Raw genomic sequence first — 15,533 nt, 5'->3', positions numbered from 1 at the left:
GAAACGGCCTGGCCCCGAGATGTCTTTGAAACGGGCCGGGCCGACCTCGCCATTGGCCGGGACGGGAAGGGAATGGGAGGGGAGGGCAGGGCAGGAGAGGCGAGGGGAGGGTCTGATTCTTGAAACAAACGTTTCCGTGGAACTGCCTGCCTCCCTTCCCACTCAGTGCCGTGTCTGGAGCAGTGGACAAAGAAAAGAGCGTTTGAGGGATTCCCACACAGTTCTACCTGAAGCCAAGGTGAGAACCAAAGATGTGCGTTTGGAGTGGAAATGTGCTGCGCGAGATGATGTGGTGATTGCAACACAAGACACAACGATGGCTTGTTTGTTGCCCTCTGGATGAAGCTGAGTGCACTGTACTGTGCGGGTGTGTGGGTGTGCGTGTGTGTGCGCGCTCCATTCCACAGTGGAATTCCTCTGACCCATTTAGATCTCTTTTGCTCCCTGACTGAGGCTCCACATTTTGTGTTTTTGGAACTCCTGACCTTTGAACTCGAACTCTGCACTTAGTTGAAACAGTAAGGGATGACAGGAAGGCGGTTTAGTCACATCTGCCCTTGCGTGAGTGACGGCGCGGGACTTTTTGTGTTGCGCTAGGATTAAAATGAAAAAGGTCAAGAGCAGTCATTCTCAACTGGTGCGTCAGCACCCAAAACTGGGACCCACACACACAGTCGCACAGTAATGTTTGTTCCAAATATCATCCACTCCGACTTCCTCCCTCAAAAAAAAAACAATCAAACTTAGGTTTATTGAAAGTAAATCAGTAAGTACTGTAAAAGACAACTTTGCTTAACATGTATAGAAATAGAAATAGAAATCGAAATCCCTTTATTGTCATTGTACTCAAGTGTGCAACGAGATTAGAGACGTCATCACAAGTGAAAGTATAGGACTGATTTTGTTGGGAGTTTTTGTTTTTCTCTGACGTACGCAGCATCCCAAAGTGCGATGAGTTGAAAAGAGTTGGTGGACCAAATGCAACAACGATGACCCCGAGCCAAGCCGAGCTCTGTCGCCGAGGTCCAAAAGAGTTGCGATCGTGTTTGTTGATTCTCCCGCGGTGCATCGCTTCGGCTCGCTGAACCTGATTGGACTGATTGATCATTCTCTGTCCTGAAAACAGTCGAGGACTGTTCCGCATAACACAATTAGAGGGACTCAAATTCGACTGTTTACATTGGTTCAGCTTTAAAACACACACACACAGCCGAGCATGATCTGATTGTGGAATTTCATGGTTCCTTCGGGCATAACTTGGAACTTAGGGGCGAGTTTATTGACAAAAACATGTTCATTTTGACAAAATATGAACCAAACCAACATGACTTTTTGCTTTTTGTCTCAATGAAGGATGCATCTTAAACTAAAATGTCTCCTTCCTTTTGAGCGTTATGAGCATTGATGTACCCAAATATACTTTTGACTCATGTTGACGGCTTGATAGAAACTTTTGACCAATTTTGGTAACGCTGTACGTGCTTCATTAAGTGCCAGAAAACATTTTAACTTGTTACACGTCCACATTTGAATTGCTGCTTTTTGTTGTACGAAGAGCATGTTAAACACATTCCACGTTTTTGTGTATTGTGTGAGTCACGTCAGGTTAACGTTTGGTATGAGGATGAGTTTAGAATGACACAAATGAAAAAAAATGTGGTCCCTGAATTGACCTTAACCTCATCCGGTAAACGGACTTTGACTCGTTTAGCGCTTTTCCACCTGCGAGGCTGTCAAAGCGCGTCGCACGACTTCTCAGTCTTTCACCGGCAGCAACAAAAGCTACTTTCGAAACTTGCTCAAGGACACTCGGACATTGTCACAAGCTCGGTGGGCAGACGACCACTCGATTAGAATTTGGGAATTAAAAAGAAAACACGGACTGAATTTCATATTTGAATCGCATCTCAATTTTTTTTTAGAGAAACAAAAATATCATGATGAGGCGCTCCTTTTTACGAGATCAAATTAACAAAAATAAATTGCAAAGAACCGGTAGAAGAAATTGTAACTGATGGAACACCATCGTACCGTGTTAGTTACACAAAACCACCATAAAAACAAGGTTCAATCAAACTAGAAGTTAACGTTGTCTCTTTTTTTAAATTGCACACTCGATCTAAGAAACGACATGAGAGTGTTTAGCGTGTGAAATAATGGAAGCGAGCAGGAAAGCGAGGGCCGAACAGGAAGGAGCTAGCTCGGACCAAAGCGTGACTTCACCTTTTTGCTATTTTGGGTGACGCCAGTACGGAGGTTATTCAGTCACATGATAAAAATGGAAACATTTAAAGGCATATAAATTGAGACGATCAAGAGCGACGGATTACATCAAAGTTTGTGCAGTGTTGACAATAAACGAGTCCTCCTCCCCCTTGAACTCATCATTTTGGACTATGAGACATCAATGATCAGGCTTTCAGATTCACATAAGAAAGCAACTTTCCAGCCGTCACTTTTGTCAGCATAGAAAGCAGGATTGAAGAATATTTGACGTTGAATAATCTTCAACAAAAAACAGATTGAGCTGAACTACTTTGCGTTTTCAGTTTTCTTCGACCAAACGTACACAGTGTCAAACAAATGTGCCCCCATCTAGTGGCCGACAGCGGAATGACATTCCAAATAAACGGGAAGCAGAAGCACGAGCACAGACACGGCTTGCATTTTTAGCAAGAATGTTGCCACTGCGCGCTTATTTTCTTGTTCATCGGAATTGGCATACTTGGTGTCTTCAAACATTTTCAAAGACACTTGACTGTCGCGTGTCCGCTAAGCATGATGTCACCATTTCCTTAAAAGTAAACGACGGGTTTGACAACGAGCATGTCGACAGTCAAACGTCGGTCAATAGTTTTCACTCCGCCGTCGTAGTCAACGGCGAAAGCGAAATGAATCCGTCCTAGTCGATTTGAAGGACGCCTTTTGTCTTCTTGCATTGGCAACTTGTTGAAATCAGTTGCAATGTCAGCCCGCGGTGACTCGTCCATTCAAACCGGCTGCGTCCTGCACAAAGCTGAACCGTCTCTCGTGGTCGCCACAACAATCACGACACATGTCAGAGCCCAATATGAGCGGCAGGTCTATTTGAGGGTGCGCGTGAAGTCCGACATGCGGCATTTTCACACCCATCGCTGGAGAGGGGGCGCGATGAGGAGAAGTCATGGTGTTGATGCACCCAGCTCCTTTTTCCCGTTGAAATTGAGAGACTTGATTCCATTGGCTTCAGTCCGTCAGTCACTTGAGGATGCGCACGAAGATAAAGTCGAGCCAAAAGGCGTGGGCACGCGCCGGTGCTTAACTCACTCACTACCATTGACGGATAAATACGTCAAAGATCCATTTTTTTCGCTCGGCTGATAGTGAATGAGTTAACATGTCGATGGCTTTTATTATTATTTCGTTTGGTTTAACTAAAAAAGAAAAACAAACTTCAGCAAAAGAAAACCATTCAAAGCAACAAAAATGATCTTGCATCTTGAAGAACAAAAGTGCGTTCCAAGATGACTTTTTGAAAATGGGCCGAGAGGGGACCGGCCTAAAACTAAATGAAGCCACTGCTATGTAACGAACAAAACATTTTGAGGTCATTTCAAGGCAAAGACGTCGTTGAAAAGAATTTGCGCTCAGGCTCAAAGTCAGCTGCCGCCATGTCGAGCAAGCGCGCCAAGGGGAAGACGACCAAGAAGCGGCCCCAGAGGGCCACGTCCAACGTCTTCGCCATGTTTGACCAGTCGCAGATTCAAGAGTTCAAAGAAGCCTTCAACATGATCGACCAGAACAGGGACGGCTTCATCGACAAGGAGGATCTGCACGACATGTTGGCCTCTTTGGGTACGCCGTCCATATCGCTCACCGGACCGCCATCGTTGTGTCTTGCATGAGGGTGACGCAATTTTCATGGCATCAGGTAAAAACCCGTCTGACGACTACCTGGAGGGCATGATGAGCGAAGCCCCGGGCCCCATCAACTTCACCATGTTCCTCACCATGTTTGGAGAGAGGCTCAACGGCACCGACCCGGAGGACGTCATCCGCAACGCCTTTGCCTGCTTTGACGAGGAAGGCTCCGGTGAGTTGTCGTCAAATTTGCTTGACTCCATGCAAAATGGACGCCACTTTTTTGTTTTTTGGTGAACGGCGTCAGAGGCGGGTTAGATGGCCGTCTTTGGAATTGCGCAGACGGTGGACCCGAGAGAGGGAGGTCTGTGCCGTTGTGGGAGTGGTAACAACTGACTTGAATCATGGCCAACAAAAGCGGATTCTTTCATTCCCTTTAAATGCGGCGTGCTTGTCGCACATTCAGCATCTGGGCAGGGAGGAGAGCACATCTGCAACAAGTTGTCGGCACGTGGACGTCGCCCAGCCCATTTGAAGCCCCCCTAAATTAAATGCAAGCACCAACCAAATTTGAGTATATGACAAAACTGGATCTCCTTTTGTTAACAAGCTGTAGCAATATTGTAGTCTGTAAAACGTAATATTTGATCAATCAAAATACGTCTTCTCGACTGAGCTGAACCGAACTCCCGTTTAAACGGAGACCAATCATTTTAAAACGTACAAGTGGGAAGGTTTCGCGTTAGCAATGGCCGCTTGGGGTGTAACGGTTTTTGTATTCGTCCCAGACCGTCTCGTTACGGGCTTCACGGTTGGGTTCTTATTCAGTTATTATTTATGAACAACACGAGTTGTTTTTCTTTTTTTTCTTGTGCTTTTAGAACAGAGAATGTTATTTTTCCTTTATAGCAAATAGAATTTTAACTCGCTACCCTTTAAAACTAAACTAAAAAAAAAACTCCTCTTATGTTTTTGAGACTTTTTGCTGTACCGAACGGTGACCCCCATATCGAGGTACGTATCGAACCGTTACACCCCGATTGGCGGCTTTTTTAGGTGGATGGGGCAAAAGAATGAAGAAAGATTTTTTGGGGTGAGATGTTGGTTTACCAAGTAAACAGTTTTGGAGGTGAACAGAAAAGACCGAGCCAAGCGTCAAACATGGCAGTGACAGAAATGCGCATGTACCATCAATGCAACGACACTCGTTTGCCCGCCCAGTCGCTGCCAAGCATTTTATTTTTTTTTAGTTTTCACAGCGCTGTTGTCACTTTTGTCTTCTCTCGCTTGTCCATATTGCTCCATGAAATCAGTGAAATTTTTTTCTTTTTTCCATGACAAATAATGTTAGGCTAACGTTCACGCTAGCTAGCAACAATGTAACACTTATTGGTTGAAAGAGCTTCGGAATGTAGTCTCGATAATTGCAAAAATAATTCATTTCATCTCAATAATTGTGGCCGATTTCCTTATTGAGTGAAATCGGTTTCAATTCAGTTAAATTTGTTTGTACTGAAATTTGTTTTAAACGCTACAACAAAGTTCTGCCTATTTTTAAAACTGATTGGAGCTAACTTGTTGCTACATGGCAACCTTAATGTCGAACCTTCTCCCCTCCAAGGTGTGATCCACGAGGACCATCTGAGGGAGTTGCTGACCACGATGGGCGACCGCTTCACAGACGAAGACGTGGACGAGCTCTTCCGCGAGGCGCCCATTGACAAGAAGGGCAACTTCAACTACGCCGAGTTCACCCGCATCCTCAAACACGGCGCCAAAGACAAGGATGACGAGTAGAAAGGGGACGTGACCATCCACCCTGCCTCTGCACACACACACACACATTTTCACGTCCTACTTTCATGAAGTATCACATCATACCATTTGCTATAGGATGCGGACGCATTTGCTTGTGAAATATTTTCCTTTGAAGGTTATCACGAAGAGGCGTTTACGTGCGACAGCAGAGCGGATTGGACAATCAGATGCAAAATGTTGACCTCTTTTTAGCTAGCATGCTTGCGAAAAGTCGACTCGCCAGCTCAAAGTGACACTGAAATGGACCGAATAGCAGTTTGCTCGTATCGTTTCTTCCTTTCTGACAAGGGCGGGGAACCTCCGGCCTTTGACAGAATTTGCAGCAAGATCAGTTCCAAAAAAATAGAATAAAATATTTGAGCCACATGGCTATGATATAGAGAAAAAAAATGAGCGGCACATTTGTTCATTATTTTAGTAGAGGATGAAAAGTGAAAAGGAGTTCCCTTGCCTGTTTTGCACGCCGATCGAATGTGGCGCGTGTGGTCAAAACTTCAATTTCACCAGCTGGTGACGTCGATTTGGACAGGATCGGTCACGTGTGTTGAAATTGTCAAATCACAGGGTGGAAATTGCTCAGGTGAATAAAGTAGGTCCATTGCCCTTTGATCAAAGCAAGTGTTTCATTTTTGGGGCTTCATTGAAACAAATGGAACATGTTGTTTTAGAAACAAGCCAATTAACGAAGAAAAAAAATCCTTGTGGTCGGCCAATTTTGTATCTTTTGTAAGGTCGTTGAACCGAAAATCGTCGGCGTTCCTTTCCCGACCGAGTGGGTGTAATTTGATGACGGCAGCGAAGACGTCACGTTCTTAAAAAGACACTTTGCTGTCGTCTGCGATATTTGCAGGCTGGAGGATCCATTTTGCAGGACGATTCATTAAGAATATAATTTGGGTTTTTGTTAAATAAACACTTGGTCATGACAAATAGTTTTTGTGCAAAGTCACACATCGTAAAGAATGTGGACACGTTACCAGGAGACATGCCAGATGTTTTTGTGGGAAAGGTGACTTTCCACAAAAAAAAAAAACTTAGTAATGTTCATGGTTTGAACGCTAAAGAAGCCGTCAAAATACCATCTGGGTTATTGTCAATACTTTAAAATGCCACACCGCAGACAATTTATGAAAAACTGAACTTTTATTTCTTTATACAAAACACACTTGAAGTTTAAGGCATATATCGCACAAACTATTGAGTTCATTTTTAGTGTGCATATATATATATATATATATATATATATATATATATATAAAAACAGAACAGGGGATCTGGGGGCGTATCATGAACCCCTCAGTCAAAAGTTTAAGGCACAGACGCCCGTCATACTGCTAACGGTCACGGTCAGTAACATCATAAAGATTTTTTGAATGGCTTTGGCAGTGACGAAATGACAATCTTTGAGATAAATATGTCATTGCCAAACTAAAACGATTTGACCTTGAAAACTTAAACATATAAAACAAGTTTTTCCAATTGGAATGTCAAATATCTAAAACATACAAAATCATTCTATCTAAAACTTGTTTGTCTAATTCTTTTAATCAGACATCTTCGGAATCACGAGCCACATTGTAGTAAAAAAAAAAAAAAAGTCATTTAATACTTAGTTTTCTACGCAAGAGCCAATCCTAGCGTGACCGGTGTAAAATGAGGTATCCATGCACATCCGTTGACAACATGAACTGACAATAATGAGATTCAATGTGAACAAACAGCTAGAAGGAACGGGATTGACATTTCAATTATACATTAAAAAAACTCAACAAAAAAAACCCTCTTTCGGCACATGCAACGTACGTAAGGGTACAAACTGGCCATGGTTCATCGACTCGGGTCAACGGGAACCTCTCAAGTCTGCTACAGTATCTCGATGATGTCGACATTCAGCCGCACAAATATATTGCCGTTACGCTAAAGACAGTTTCATGGAAACTACGATTTTGTGAATGACTGGACATTTCTAAAGCACAGATGAAGGGGGCGGGGGTGCCATACGTCTTCATAAACAGTCGGCTGTGACATTCGACTTTGGCCGAACGGCAAACGTCTCCTCCGTTGCCTCAGACAAAAAATAAGCACGGTGACGTCATCGAGTTGCTACGCTCGACACCGTCATCGACTTCAGTCACACAGCCAACGTGATCGGATTTTCATTCCGCAAGCCCCTCAAGGACAAAACTGGAAGAATGGACGAGAACACATCACACTCACACACGCAAGAAAACGCTCTGGCCGGAAAATAAAGACATGGTGACTGTGAAGACAAAAAGCCGACGGAACAAAGTCACAATTGAGTGCAGTTTTTTTTTTTTCTCACATGGGTTATTAACTGGACTCAATTGTGACTTTGTTCCGTCGCCAACGAGGACGACGCTGTTAGTGTAACATCGACTAAAAAAAGAAAAATGGAACGTGTTGGAATAACTTTGAAACATTCGAGACAGATTGCCGCTGAAGGCATCGCCAAACGTTTGCGACAACTCGTGAGCACGGAACGATGCGCACAGAGCGTCGCTGACGGCACTTAACGACAAAGTCACGGCAAACAGTTTTGCCACAATCATTTGGGTCAATATGAACGACACGGCAAGACGCACATGGCGGCCATTTTGCTCGCGTCCCAAAATGACATCACAATGCAAACGCCACAGAAGCAAACCCAGAAAACGTCTCAAAAACGGGGCGTCGTCACGTCAGATGTGTCAAAATGGCCGCCCCGCAAACGGCTGACGTTTGCCGCTTTGTTCCGATTCTACAAATGCAACAATGTGGGGGCACATACAACATTATCGCAAAGACATTTTTGAATTGACTTTCCCTTCATTTAAAAAAAAAAAAAAAAAAGCAAACGTTGCTTGAACCAGCAGCTCTTTAAAAGAAAAACCATCCATGTCAAATAAAAGTCGTGCATTTCTCAGACACATTCGTCGTCAGCTCAATGGGGAGTGGTGATTCAACTCGCTCGTGTTTTGTTTTGAACAATCTGTCCCACTTCGGCCCCCCCAAAAAACGGACGCACCCGCGTCGTACTCACTGCGTGCACGCCGTGTGTTGCGAGCCCCACGCCGAGCCGGTGATGGGCGCCTTGACTACTTGGAGGGGGCTGGACTGCCTTGCGTCGGCGTGGACCACGCTCCACATGTTGGGCACCACTGCCGAGTTCCTCTGCGAGCCCCCGCCGCTGCCGGCTGTGGTGAGGTGCGGGGGGAGGCCTAGGAGAGGCGTGACTTTTGACCTCGACGGATGGCCGGAGGGAGCGACCGGCGACGGCGGCGGCGGGCCAACAAAGGGGAAGAGCTGGGATTGGTGGAAAGGAAGGAAAAGCGGGCCTGCGAACGAGCCGGCGCTTGGAGTGGGAGCGGCTGAAAGGAGAGCTACGGCTGCTGGTGAGGCGTAGCTTGCCACGCTGATGGAGGGAGAAGCCGTCGCCGTCGCAGGCACGGGAGGACTATTTGAAGCTGCATGGGGATCGGCGCGATGCTTCTCAGACTTTGGCTGCCCAAACGCTGTCGTCGCCAAGGTTGGCATGTGGGCTGGCAGGAGCCGGGACCGCTTGGAGTCCTCCAGGGGACTCCAAATGGCTTTGGGCATGGGCAGAGGGGACAACCTGGGGGCTGCGACCAGGACTGAAGCTGGTACAGAAGACTGAGGAGCGTCCGAAGCGCTGGCTGCCACAGACACCGCCATGGCCTTTTCCATCAGACTCTGGACGCGGCATGGATCCAAGACGTGGTGGCTGTCTTCAGGAGGGGGCGTGGGCCCCATGTCACTCGCGTAAATGCCGCGCTGCGACGCCAGCTTCTCAATCGTTACGGTCTCTTTGGGAATGTCGTGGCCCTCCTCCACCTGCTTCAGGTTCTCCTGCTCCGCCGCCCTCTGCAAAGCTGCGTCAACCAGCAGCCTCAGATCACTAAAATCCTGAGTGGGGAAGAGCTCAGGGGGCGTCGGGGGAGGGGTGTTGAAGAGGCCACCGGTTGGGCTCGCCGCGGCCGTCGCTGCGGCGGCGACGTTCGCGCCTTGCTCCTCGGCCTCCCTCAGCAGTCTTTGCGTGTCGAGCCTCATCAGCGCCTGAACCGAGCTGTCCTTGGCGCGATAACCCGCCGCCGTCAGAATTGCGGTGGCGGTGTTGCCGAGGACGCTGAGGTCCAACGTCGGGGTGGAGCGGATGACAGACGGGCGCTGCTGAGCGGAGCCGGTGGACGAGCGGCTGTCGGGGGACGAGTGGCCCTCGCTCTTGCCGCTTAACTTGCGGGTGACGGTGAACTTGGTGGGGTCTTTGCCATCTTTTCGCAGCAGGTCAGGCAGGAGGCGGCGGCGAGCATTAATGAACCAGTTACATATCTGAAGAAGGAGAACGAGGGTGGACGTTAATAACCGACGGCTGCTTTAACAAATAATGACAATGTTGCTCTTGATCATGATTCAAATTCAACCGTGAAAAACCAAAATGAAAAAAAAAAATACAATTGTGAATATAGTAATATATTTAGAGTATGAATTAAAAGTGAGGTTCAGCAACAGGTTGACTTTTTTTTTTCAACAACAAGGATAAAACTCATTGATGCGTCAAACTTGAAACCAGAAAATAAAAATCTTTCAAAAACCCGATCCACTCGAAAAAATAAAAAAGTTTTGAAATCGTCGCCAAAAATCTGTTTCTCATATGGCGATAAACGCTCCAACATAGCGGTCAGCGATGGTCGCCACTTTTTATTCAGGCATGACCTCGCTCCCTTTCGTGCTGCAACCTCCCGAAGACACACGGACGGCAATCAGGAAGATCTGTGCTCCAAATATTGAGCCACAAGGAGAAGCCGGCCAAAAAACATTCCAGTGAAGCGACGACAGGAAATGAAAGAAACATCGAAGGATTTTGGGGGCAAAATATTGAAAATTGCTTTTGTGCAAGTTACACGTTTTAACAAATATAAGAAATATTTATATAATAATTGCCCGTGAAAATCGCAAGGACTTGTTACACCTTTCCAAAGTATTGATTTATTCCAATGATTATTATGATAGAGGATGTGATGACTTTTAGAGGAGCCGCTTTTGCTTCGCTGCCCCACAGCTAGCACGCTAGCTAGCAAGCAAGCTAGCTAGCGAACTGGCGGGCTGGCTGGCCAGCAGCAGTCGCAAACAGCCTCGCTGGGTTTATTTTGTATACAGGAAAGATGTGATGATGTTTTCACCGCAAATTGGTAAAGGCCACATCACAAGCTTTGGGACTAACACACTCAATTGCAAAACACGACATTTATCTACCACGCACGTCCTCTCATCTTTTCCGGAACATTTTCAACCACCACGGAACCGAGTGGTTTTGTGGGATATATGCAAATGGAAAGCATTTTAATGTTTGGCTAGAAAAAGTGGGTTTGGTCGAGGGATTTGTCTTATTTGGGTGCAAACGTGCGCTTTTCTGCTTTCAACAACAATCCCTCCCCTATTCAACCTATTTGCATGGTGCATTTAAACATTTGCATGAGACAGATCCGCCCCCAGAAAACAGACTAACGAAGCAAGGCTAGTGCATGATGCGGAATGAACACAGATTGAAACATCTCAAGTTGAAATGGTCTTCCTACCTGCAGCACAGAGAGGTTGGTCTGGCTGGACAAACTGAGTTTCTCCTGTTCCGAAGGGTAGGCGTTGAAGCGGTGTTCGTATAGCCAGCTCCTGAGAATCTGTACCGCCTCTTTGGGCAGGTTGCCACGGCGACGGCGCTTCCCGAAGAGTCCCCTTCCTGACAGGTCGAGGGGGGAGCCGTCATCGCTGTCCGACATGGCAGAAGACTGCTCCTGCTCCATGTGACGCTCTTCTTCTACAGCTGGGAAAAAGTGGCAAGTGGTCAGCCATGTTGAGGGAAACCGCAAATGCATTCGGATGAAACTCGTGCTCATGAAATGGCTTTCAATGAGCGGGCGGCAGCAACGAAACCTCGATGGGCCTTAAAAGCCCACTTGATTCCAAGTGAGGTGGTTGCGTTTGTTGTTGGGAGTTTTGGGTGACCAATGGAGGGAATCTCCTCTTTTTAAAATGGAACATGCCTGCTCCCATGGGGTGCGCCACAGAATGCACTAAATGTCTCCCTCTCTCTGGCTGAGTGAAACCTGACCCCCAGGGCAGCGCCTGTCTTCACAAAGGAGATTGTGTGCATATCAACATCACAGTGGCTGCTGGCCCAGGAGTCCGTTGACCATGAGAGGAAGAACTAAGCCGTGTGGGCTCAAACTTGTGACAAAACACATTTTCTTTTACAAATCTGCATTGACAAACTAATTTGAACATTTGGAGAAATTGTGTTGTGGTTGTAGTTATCCATCATATTTGGGAGACATTCAGGAGTAGAAACATTTTACCCGGACTGCTCCAAATAAAACCCTCATTCCAAAATTCCACTACAATTAATCGTGACATTTGGAAGACTGGGGTCCAAATTCCAAACATTTGAGAAAATGTCCAACTAGATGTGCTCTCCTTGCGTCTCCGAGCTGCCAAATCGTCTGCCATCGGGAGTATCTCATTTGCCAAAAGAGAGAGCAAAAACTTTTTGCTTTGCTTTGTTTACAAGCGCAGGCTGCTTTCTAATCAGTTGGAACGCCAGCCGCGTGCTCGAATGTCTCTTAGACGCTTTCTATTGTCCTTAAAAATATATATATATATAAATCAATAACTCAAGTAACGTCCGAGAATCGGAACCGAATGTTTTAATGGAGCGGCCAAAAAAATCTCTGCATCGCACAATCTTGTGAGCGGAGACCAACAAGTTTGCATTTCATGCTAACACGTTTTATTTTATTTTTTTTCAAAGACCTCCACGTTTTTTTTAAGGTGACCGAATTGTCGTTTAAGACACAAAGGAAGCAGGCGGGAGCCACAAACGGACACGATGGCGATGCTCTTTGGCTTTTTGGGCAGCCTCGAGCGATAACTAGCTGGCTAGCTGGCTAGCTGTCCCTCCACAATTAAACACAAACACGCCGCATAGGCTGGCGACGCGCGCGCACGCACGCGCGCGCGCGCACGCACCACGCATTCCATGCTAAACGAACAGCAAAGCCACATGTGGCTCACACAAGAGAACGAGAGTCGGTCGCTCCCCGTTTCGACACTTACTCGCTTTGAATGCTTTCATTCTTTGTTGCTGGCTCGCTCGCTTGCTGTCCAAGTTGCTTCTGCGGGAGCCAAACGACGGTTGACACAACAGCACTTTCTCTTTCTTAATCTTTTGGTTGGCGTCGCGCCCAAACTTAAATGCGTCGCCTTTGTGGTTGTTGGGCGCCGAGAGCTTCGTGCGGACGGCCGCTTTCCATCGCACCGTTTTGCTTTCTTTGCTCGCTCCGTTGAATGTTTCCTTTCGGCGTCGCTTATTCTTTACCTGCACGCAGCAAGCGCAGCTCTTTGCCAATCTTGACAGTCGCCACTGGAATGGGCCCGCCTTCTCGACGGCTGTGGGCCAATCACGAGCTGGTGTTTTGCCTCTTTGGCAGTTGTCGACCAATCACGGCACTCGTCAAATGTGTCATCCCAACTGACGGAAAGACCATTCCGTTCAAAATGCAAAACACATGAGATTGAAATGCAAGATTTGAATCTTAAAAAGTGCTTTCAGTCACTAAAAATCGCATTCGAATGAGGCATTCACACTTTGTAAGACAATTGTTTTGTTTTGTTTTATTTCCAAACGCCGCCTGGATTATTGTGCAGCATGTTGGAGCAGATTTAAACGTGTTAATGATGTTATCTACATTAAATGGTGGTTTTAAGATGATGGCAATTCTTTTAAAAATAAATTCACCACACTACTTGTAAATGTGCTTCCGCGCTATTGGAGGTGATATGGTTTCGATAAACAACTATCACCCAATACTGCACAAGTCTGCACCCCCCACACACGCACGCGCACACACACAAAACAACGATTAACCTTTTGAGAAAGTAATTCATTTTATTTGACCTTCTGCCTTTCCATGTTTCATCTGAAGATTCTTGAGATTGTAGAAATAGAGCTACAGCATTGTAAACAATGATATCCATTTGTCTAACTCATAAGCACAGCGTTATTTCAAGAAGCAGGAGGACGCTGATAATCATTTCAATATCAAATAGATGTTGCCATCCGCACGTATACTTTTAAAAGTGTCACTAAGGACAAAGTCAAACATTTGTTTTAAAGGACAACAACGTCTCACATACATCCAACAAATTATTATTGCGCAGGGAGCAGTTTTCTTAAAAGGGTTTGCTTGTCGAACAGCTTTTTGCTACATCATCTCTGTGCTGAGGCAACGCCCATCACTCCTCCACACTCAATTTGCAAAGATGTTAATGAACTTTAAAGGTAGTAGGCCTTTGGAATATCGTGTGAGTGGTTGAGGGAAACGAAATAGATGACACATTTCCTTGCTCAATTAAAGCAGTTGGCAAATGATTGCCGTCTACATGAAAGTGATCAAAATAAAAAGTGTCATCAACATATGGACTTCATGCTCAATGTCGCATGGGAACAACAAAACAAATAAAAAAAAACAATTGCTAAAATCAAATCATCATTTTAGATTCCTCAAGCCCTCAATGGACAAACACATGATACAAAAAGCCCCAAAAATGTTTGCTATCAAATATTGTCAACATTTGTGGGTCATCTGGGGCTTAATCCGTTTTCACAATTGACCTGCGGGCTCAACCAAATACTTTTTGCCAACCCTGAAATCAATAAGAATGCGTCACATTGAAATGGTACAATCAAACAAATCAATCAGAGAGTAACAAAAGCTTGAACAGGAAGAGAGCTCAGATAAACCCACTCAGGAAAGAGAGCGACAGGTGTGGCCGAGTGATTTCCGTTGGCCAATTGTGTATTGGAATGAGACCTCGTAGAAATTTAGGAGATCAGAATATCATGACGTCTCCTTTTGTAGATCTCCATTTGTTTGTCATACTGTTCCATTTTTGTCCTGTGCTCATCTGAATTCAATTCCGGCAGACAGATGTGCTTGAGCGGTTCCAAAAGTAAAAAAAAAAAGACCCCAAACCACAGTAGAGTTTTGGAAAAGCTGGCACAAAATGCTTGCAGCCAAGATATTTGACTCATTGGCGATGATACCGCAAAGGCATCGGCCCATTTATTAGACAGCATCGCTTTCATGACGTCTTCCTTCAAACAGCACAACACAAAAAGGTGACAAATCTGACGCGGTCGGTGGGTTCTCATTTGCTTATTGCGAGACCATTTAAATAAGTTGTCAGACAACTGTTCCCGACCAGCGAGGAATCAAATCAAGAGATTTCAGCTCAAACAAAAGACTCGGCGGTGATAACGATGCCATTGGCCTCAGTCAAAAGGAAGGGACGTTCCCCAGGAACCGCCAATCGACACCCCGTGAGCCTGCTCATCGGCAAAAGCGCACAAAGGCCGATCATCAATGCAAAGCGAAGCTCTCACGCGCTTGTTGGGACATTTCCAAGTCAAAGCCTCGGGCGGCAGTTTTGGGCCGTAGGTGCCGATGATGGAAAAAAAAAAAAAGAATCGAGCCAGGAGAGTTTGGTTGACCATCAAACTGGATTGGAAGACGTGCAAACAACGGCAGCTTGTCAACTGGACGACGACTTGAAGTCATAAGCACGTTTATTGGCCAAGCATGTCAAACACACAAGGAATTTGTTTCCGGCAGTATTCGCTACCTGCGTGACTTTCATTCACGGGACGGTGACAGCAACTTTTACCAACTTCTTCATTTCACACCTTCCGTTTTCCATGGCAAGATAGCGACGCGGACATTTCAATGCTCAAGATGAATTGAAATGAGGCCAATTCAGTCTTCCAACAAGCATGCAGCACTTCAAGAAATAATGCAAACACAGCT

The 15,533-nt window shown here is 45.8% G+C and overlaps 2 protein-coding genes across 3 annotated transcripts; one reads left to right on the top strand and one right to left on the bottom strand.

The window, feature by feature from the left end:
• Positions 1 to 93: 93 nt before the first annotated feature.
• myl9b (myosin, light chain 9b, regulatory) lies at positions 94 to 6,272 on the top strand. 2 transcript variants are annotated; one of them, XM_088308149.1, is made up of 4 exons: positions 94 to 238; positions 3,631 to 3,834; positions 3,911 to 4,072; positions 5,462 to 6,272. In XM_088308149.1, exons 2-4 carry the CDS (start codon positions 3,651 to 3,653, stop codon positions 5,635 to 5,637), a joined length of 522 nt encoding a protein of 173 aa, XP_088164275.1. In that variant the 5' UTR covers positions 94 to 238; positions 3,631 to 3,650; the 3' UTR covers positions 5,638 to 6,272. The 2 variants fall into 2 exon arrangements, with proteins under 2 accessions (XP_088164275.1, XP_088164276.1); XM_088308150.1 differs by having other exon boundaries at positions 132 to 238; positions 3,618 to 3,834.
• A 551-nt stretch (positions 6,273 to 6,823) lies between these two features.
• Positions 6,824 to 13,099, bottom strand: tgif2 (TGFB-induced factor homeobox 2). Its single transcript, XM_088308147.1, has 3 exons — positions 12,784 to 13,099; positions 11,253 to 11,494; positions 6,824 to 10,005 (listed from the first exon to the last, which is right to left on the bottom strand). Exons 1-3 carry the CDS (start codon positions 12,800 to 12,802, stop codon positions 8,695 to 8,697), a joined length of 1,572 nt encoding a protein of 523 aa, XP_088164273.1. The 5' UTR covers positions 12,803 to 13,099; the 3' UTR covers positions 6,824 to 8,694.
• Between the last annotated feature and the right edge of the window lie 2,434 nt (positions 13,100 to 15,533).

The sequence above is a fragment of the Idiotropiscis lumnitzeri genome, chromosome 11, assembly GCF_059441095.1.
Source record: "Idiotropiscis lumnitzeri isolate Australia: NSW breed Sydney's pygmy pipehorse chromosome 11, RoL_Ilum_1.0, whole genome shotgun sequence".
Classification (NCBI taxonomy): Eukaryota; Metazoa; Chordata; class Actinopteri; order Syngnathiformes; family Syngnathidae; genus Idiotropiscis; species Idiotropiscis lumnitzeri.
This window is presented reverse-complemented; position numbering and strand designations above follow the sequence as displayed.

Excerpts from the sequence above, each read along its gene's own strand:
- myl9b (XM_088308149.1), top strand. The coding sequence starts at position 3,651 with ATGTCGAGCAAGCGCGCCAAGGGGAAGACGACCAAGAAGCGGCCCCAG. Across the intron at positions 3,835-3,910 it reads CGACATGTTGGCCTCTTTGG|GTAAAAACCCGTCTGACGAC; the intron begins GTACGCCGTCCA and ends TCATGGCATCAG. Across the intron at positions 4,073-5,461 it reads CTTTGACGAGGAAGGCTCCG|GTGTGATCCACGAGGACCAT; the intron begins GTGAGTTGTCGT and ends CTCCCCTCCAAG.
- tgif2 (XM_088308147.1), bottom strand. Across the intron at positions 10,006-11,252 it reads CCAACCTCTCTGTGCTGCAG|ATATGTAACTGGTTCATTAA; the intron begins GTAGGAAGACCA and ends CTCCTTCTTCAG.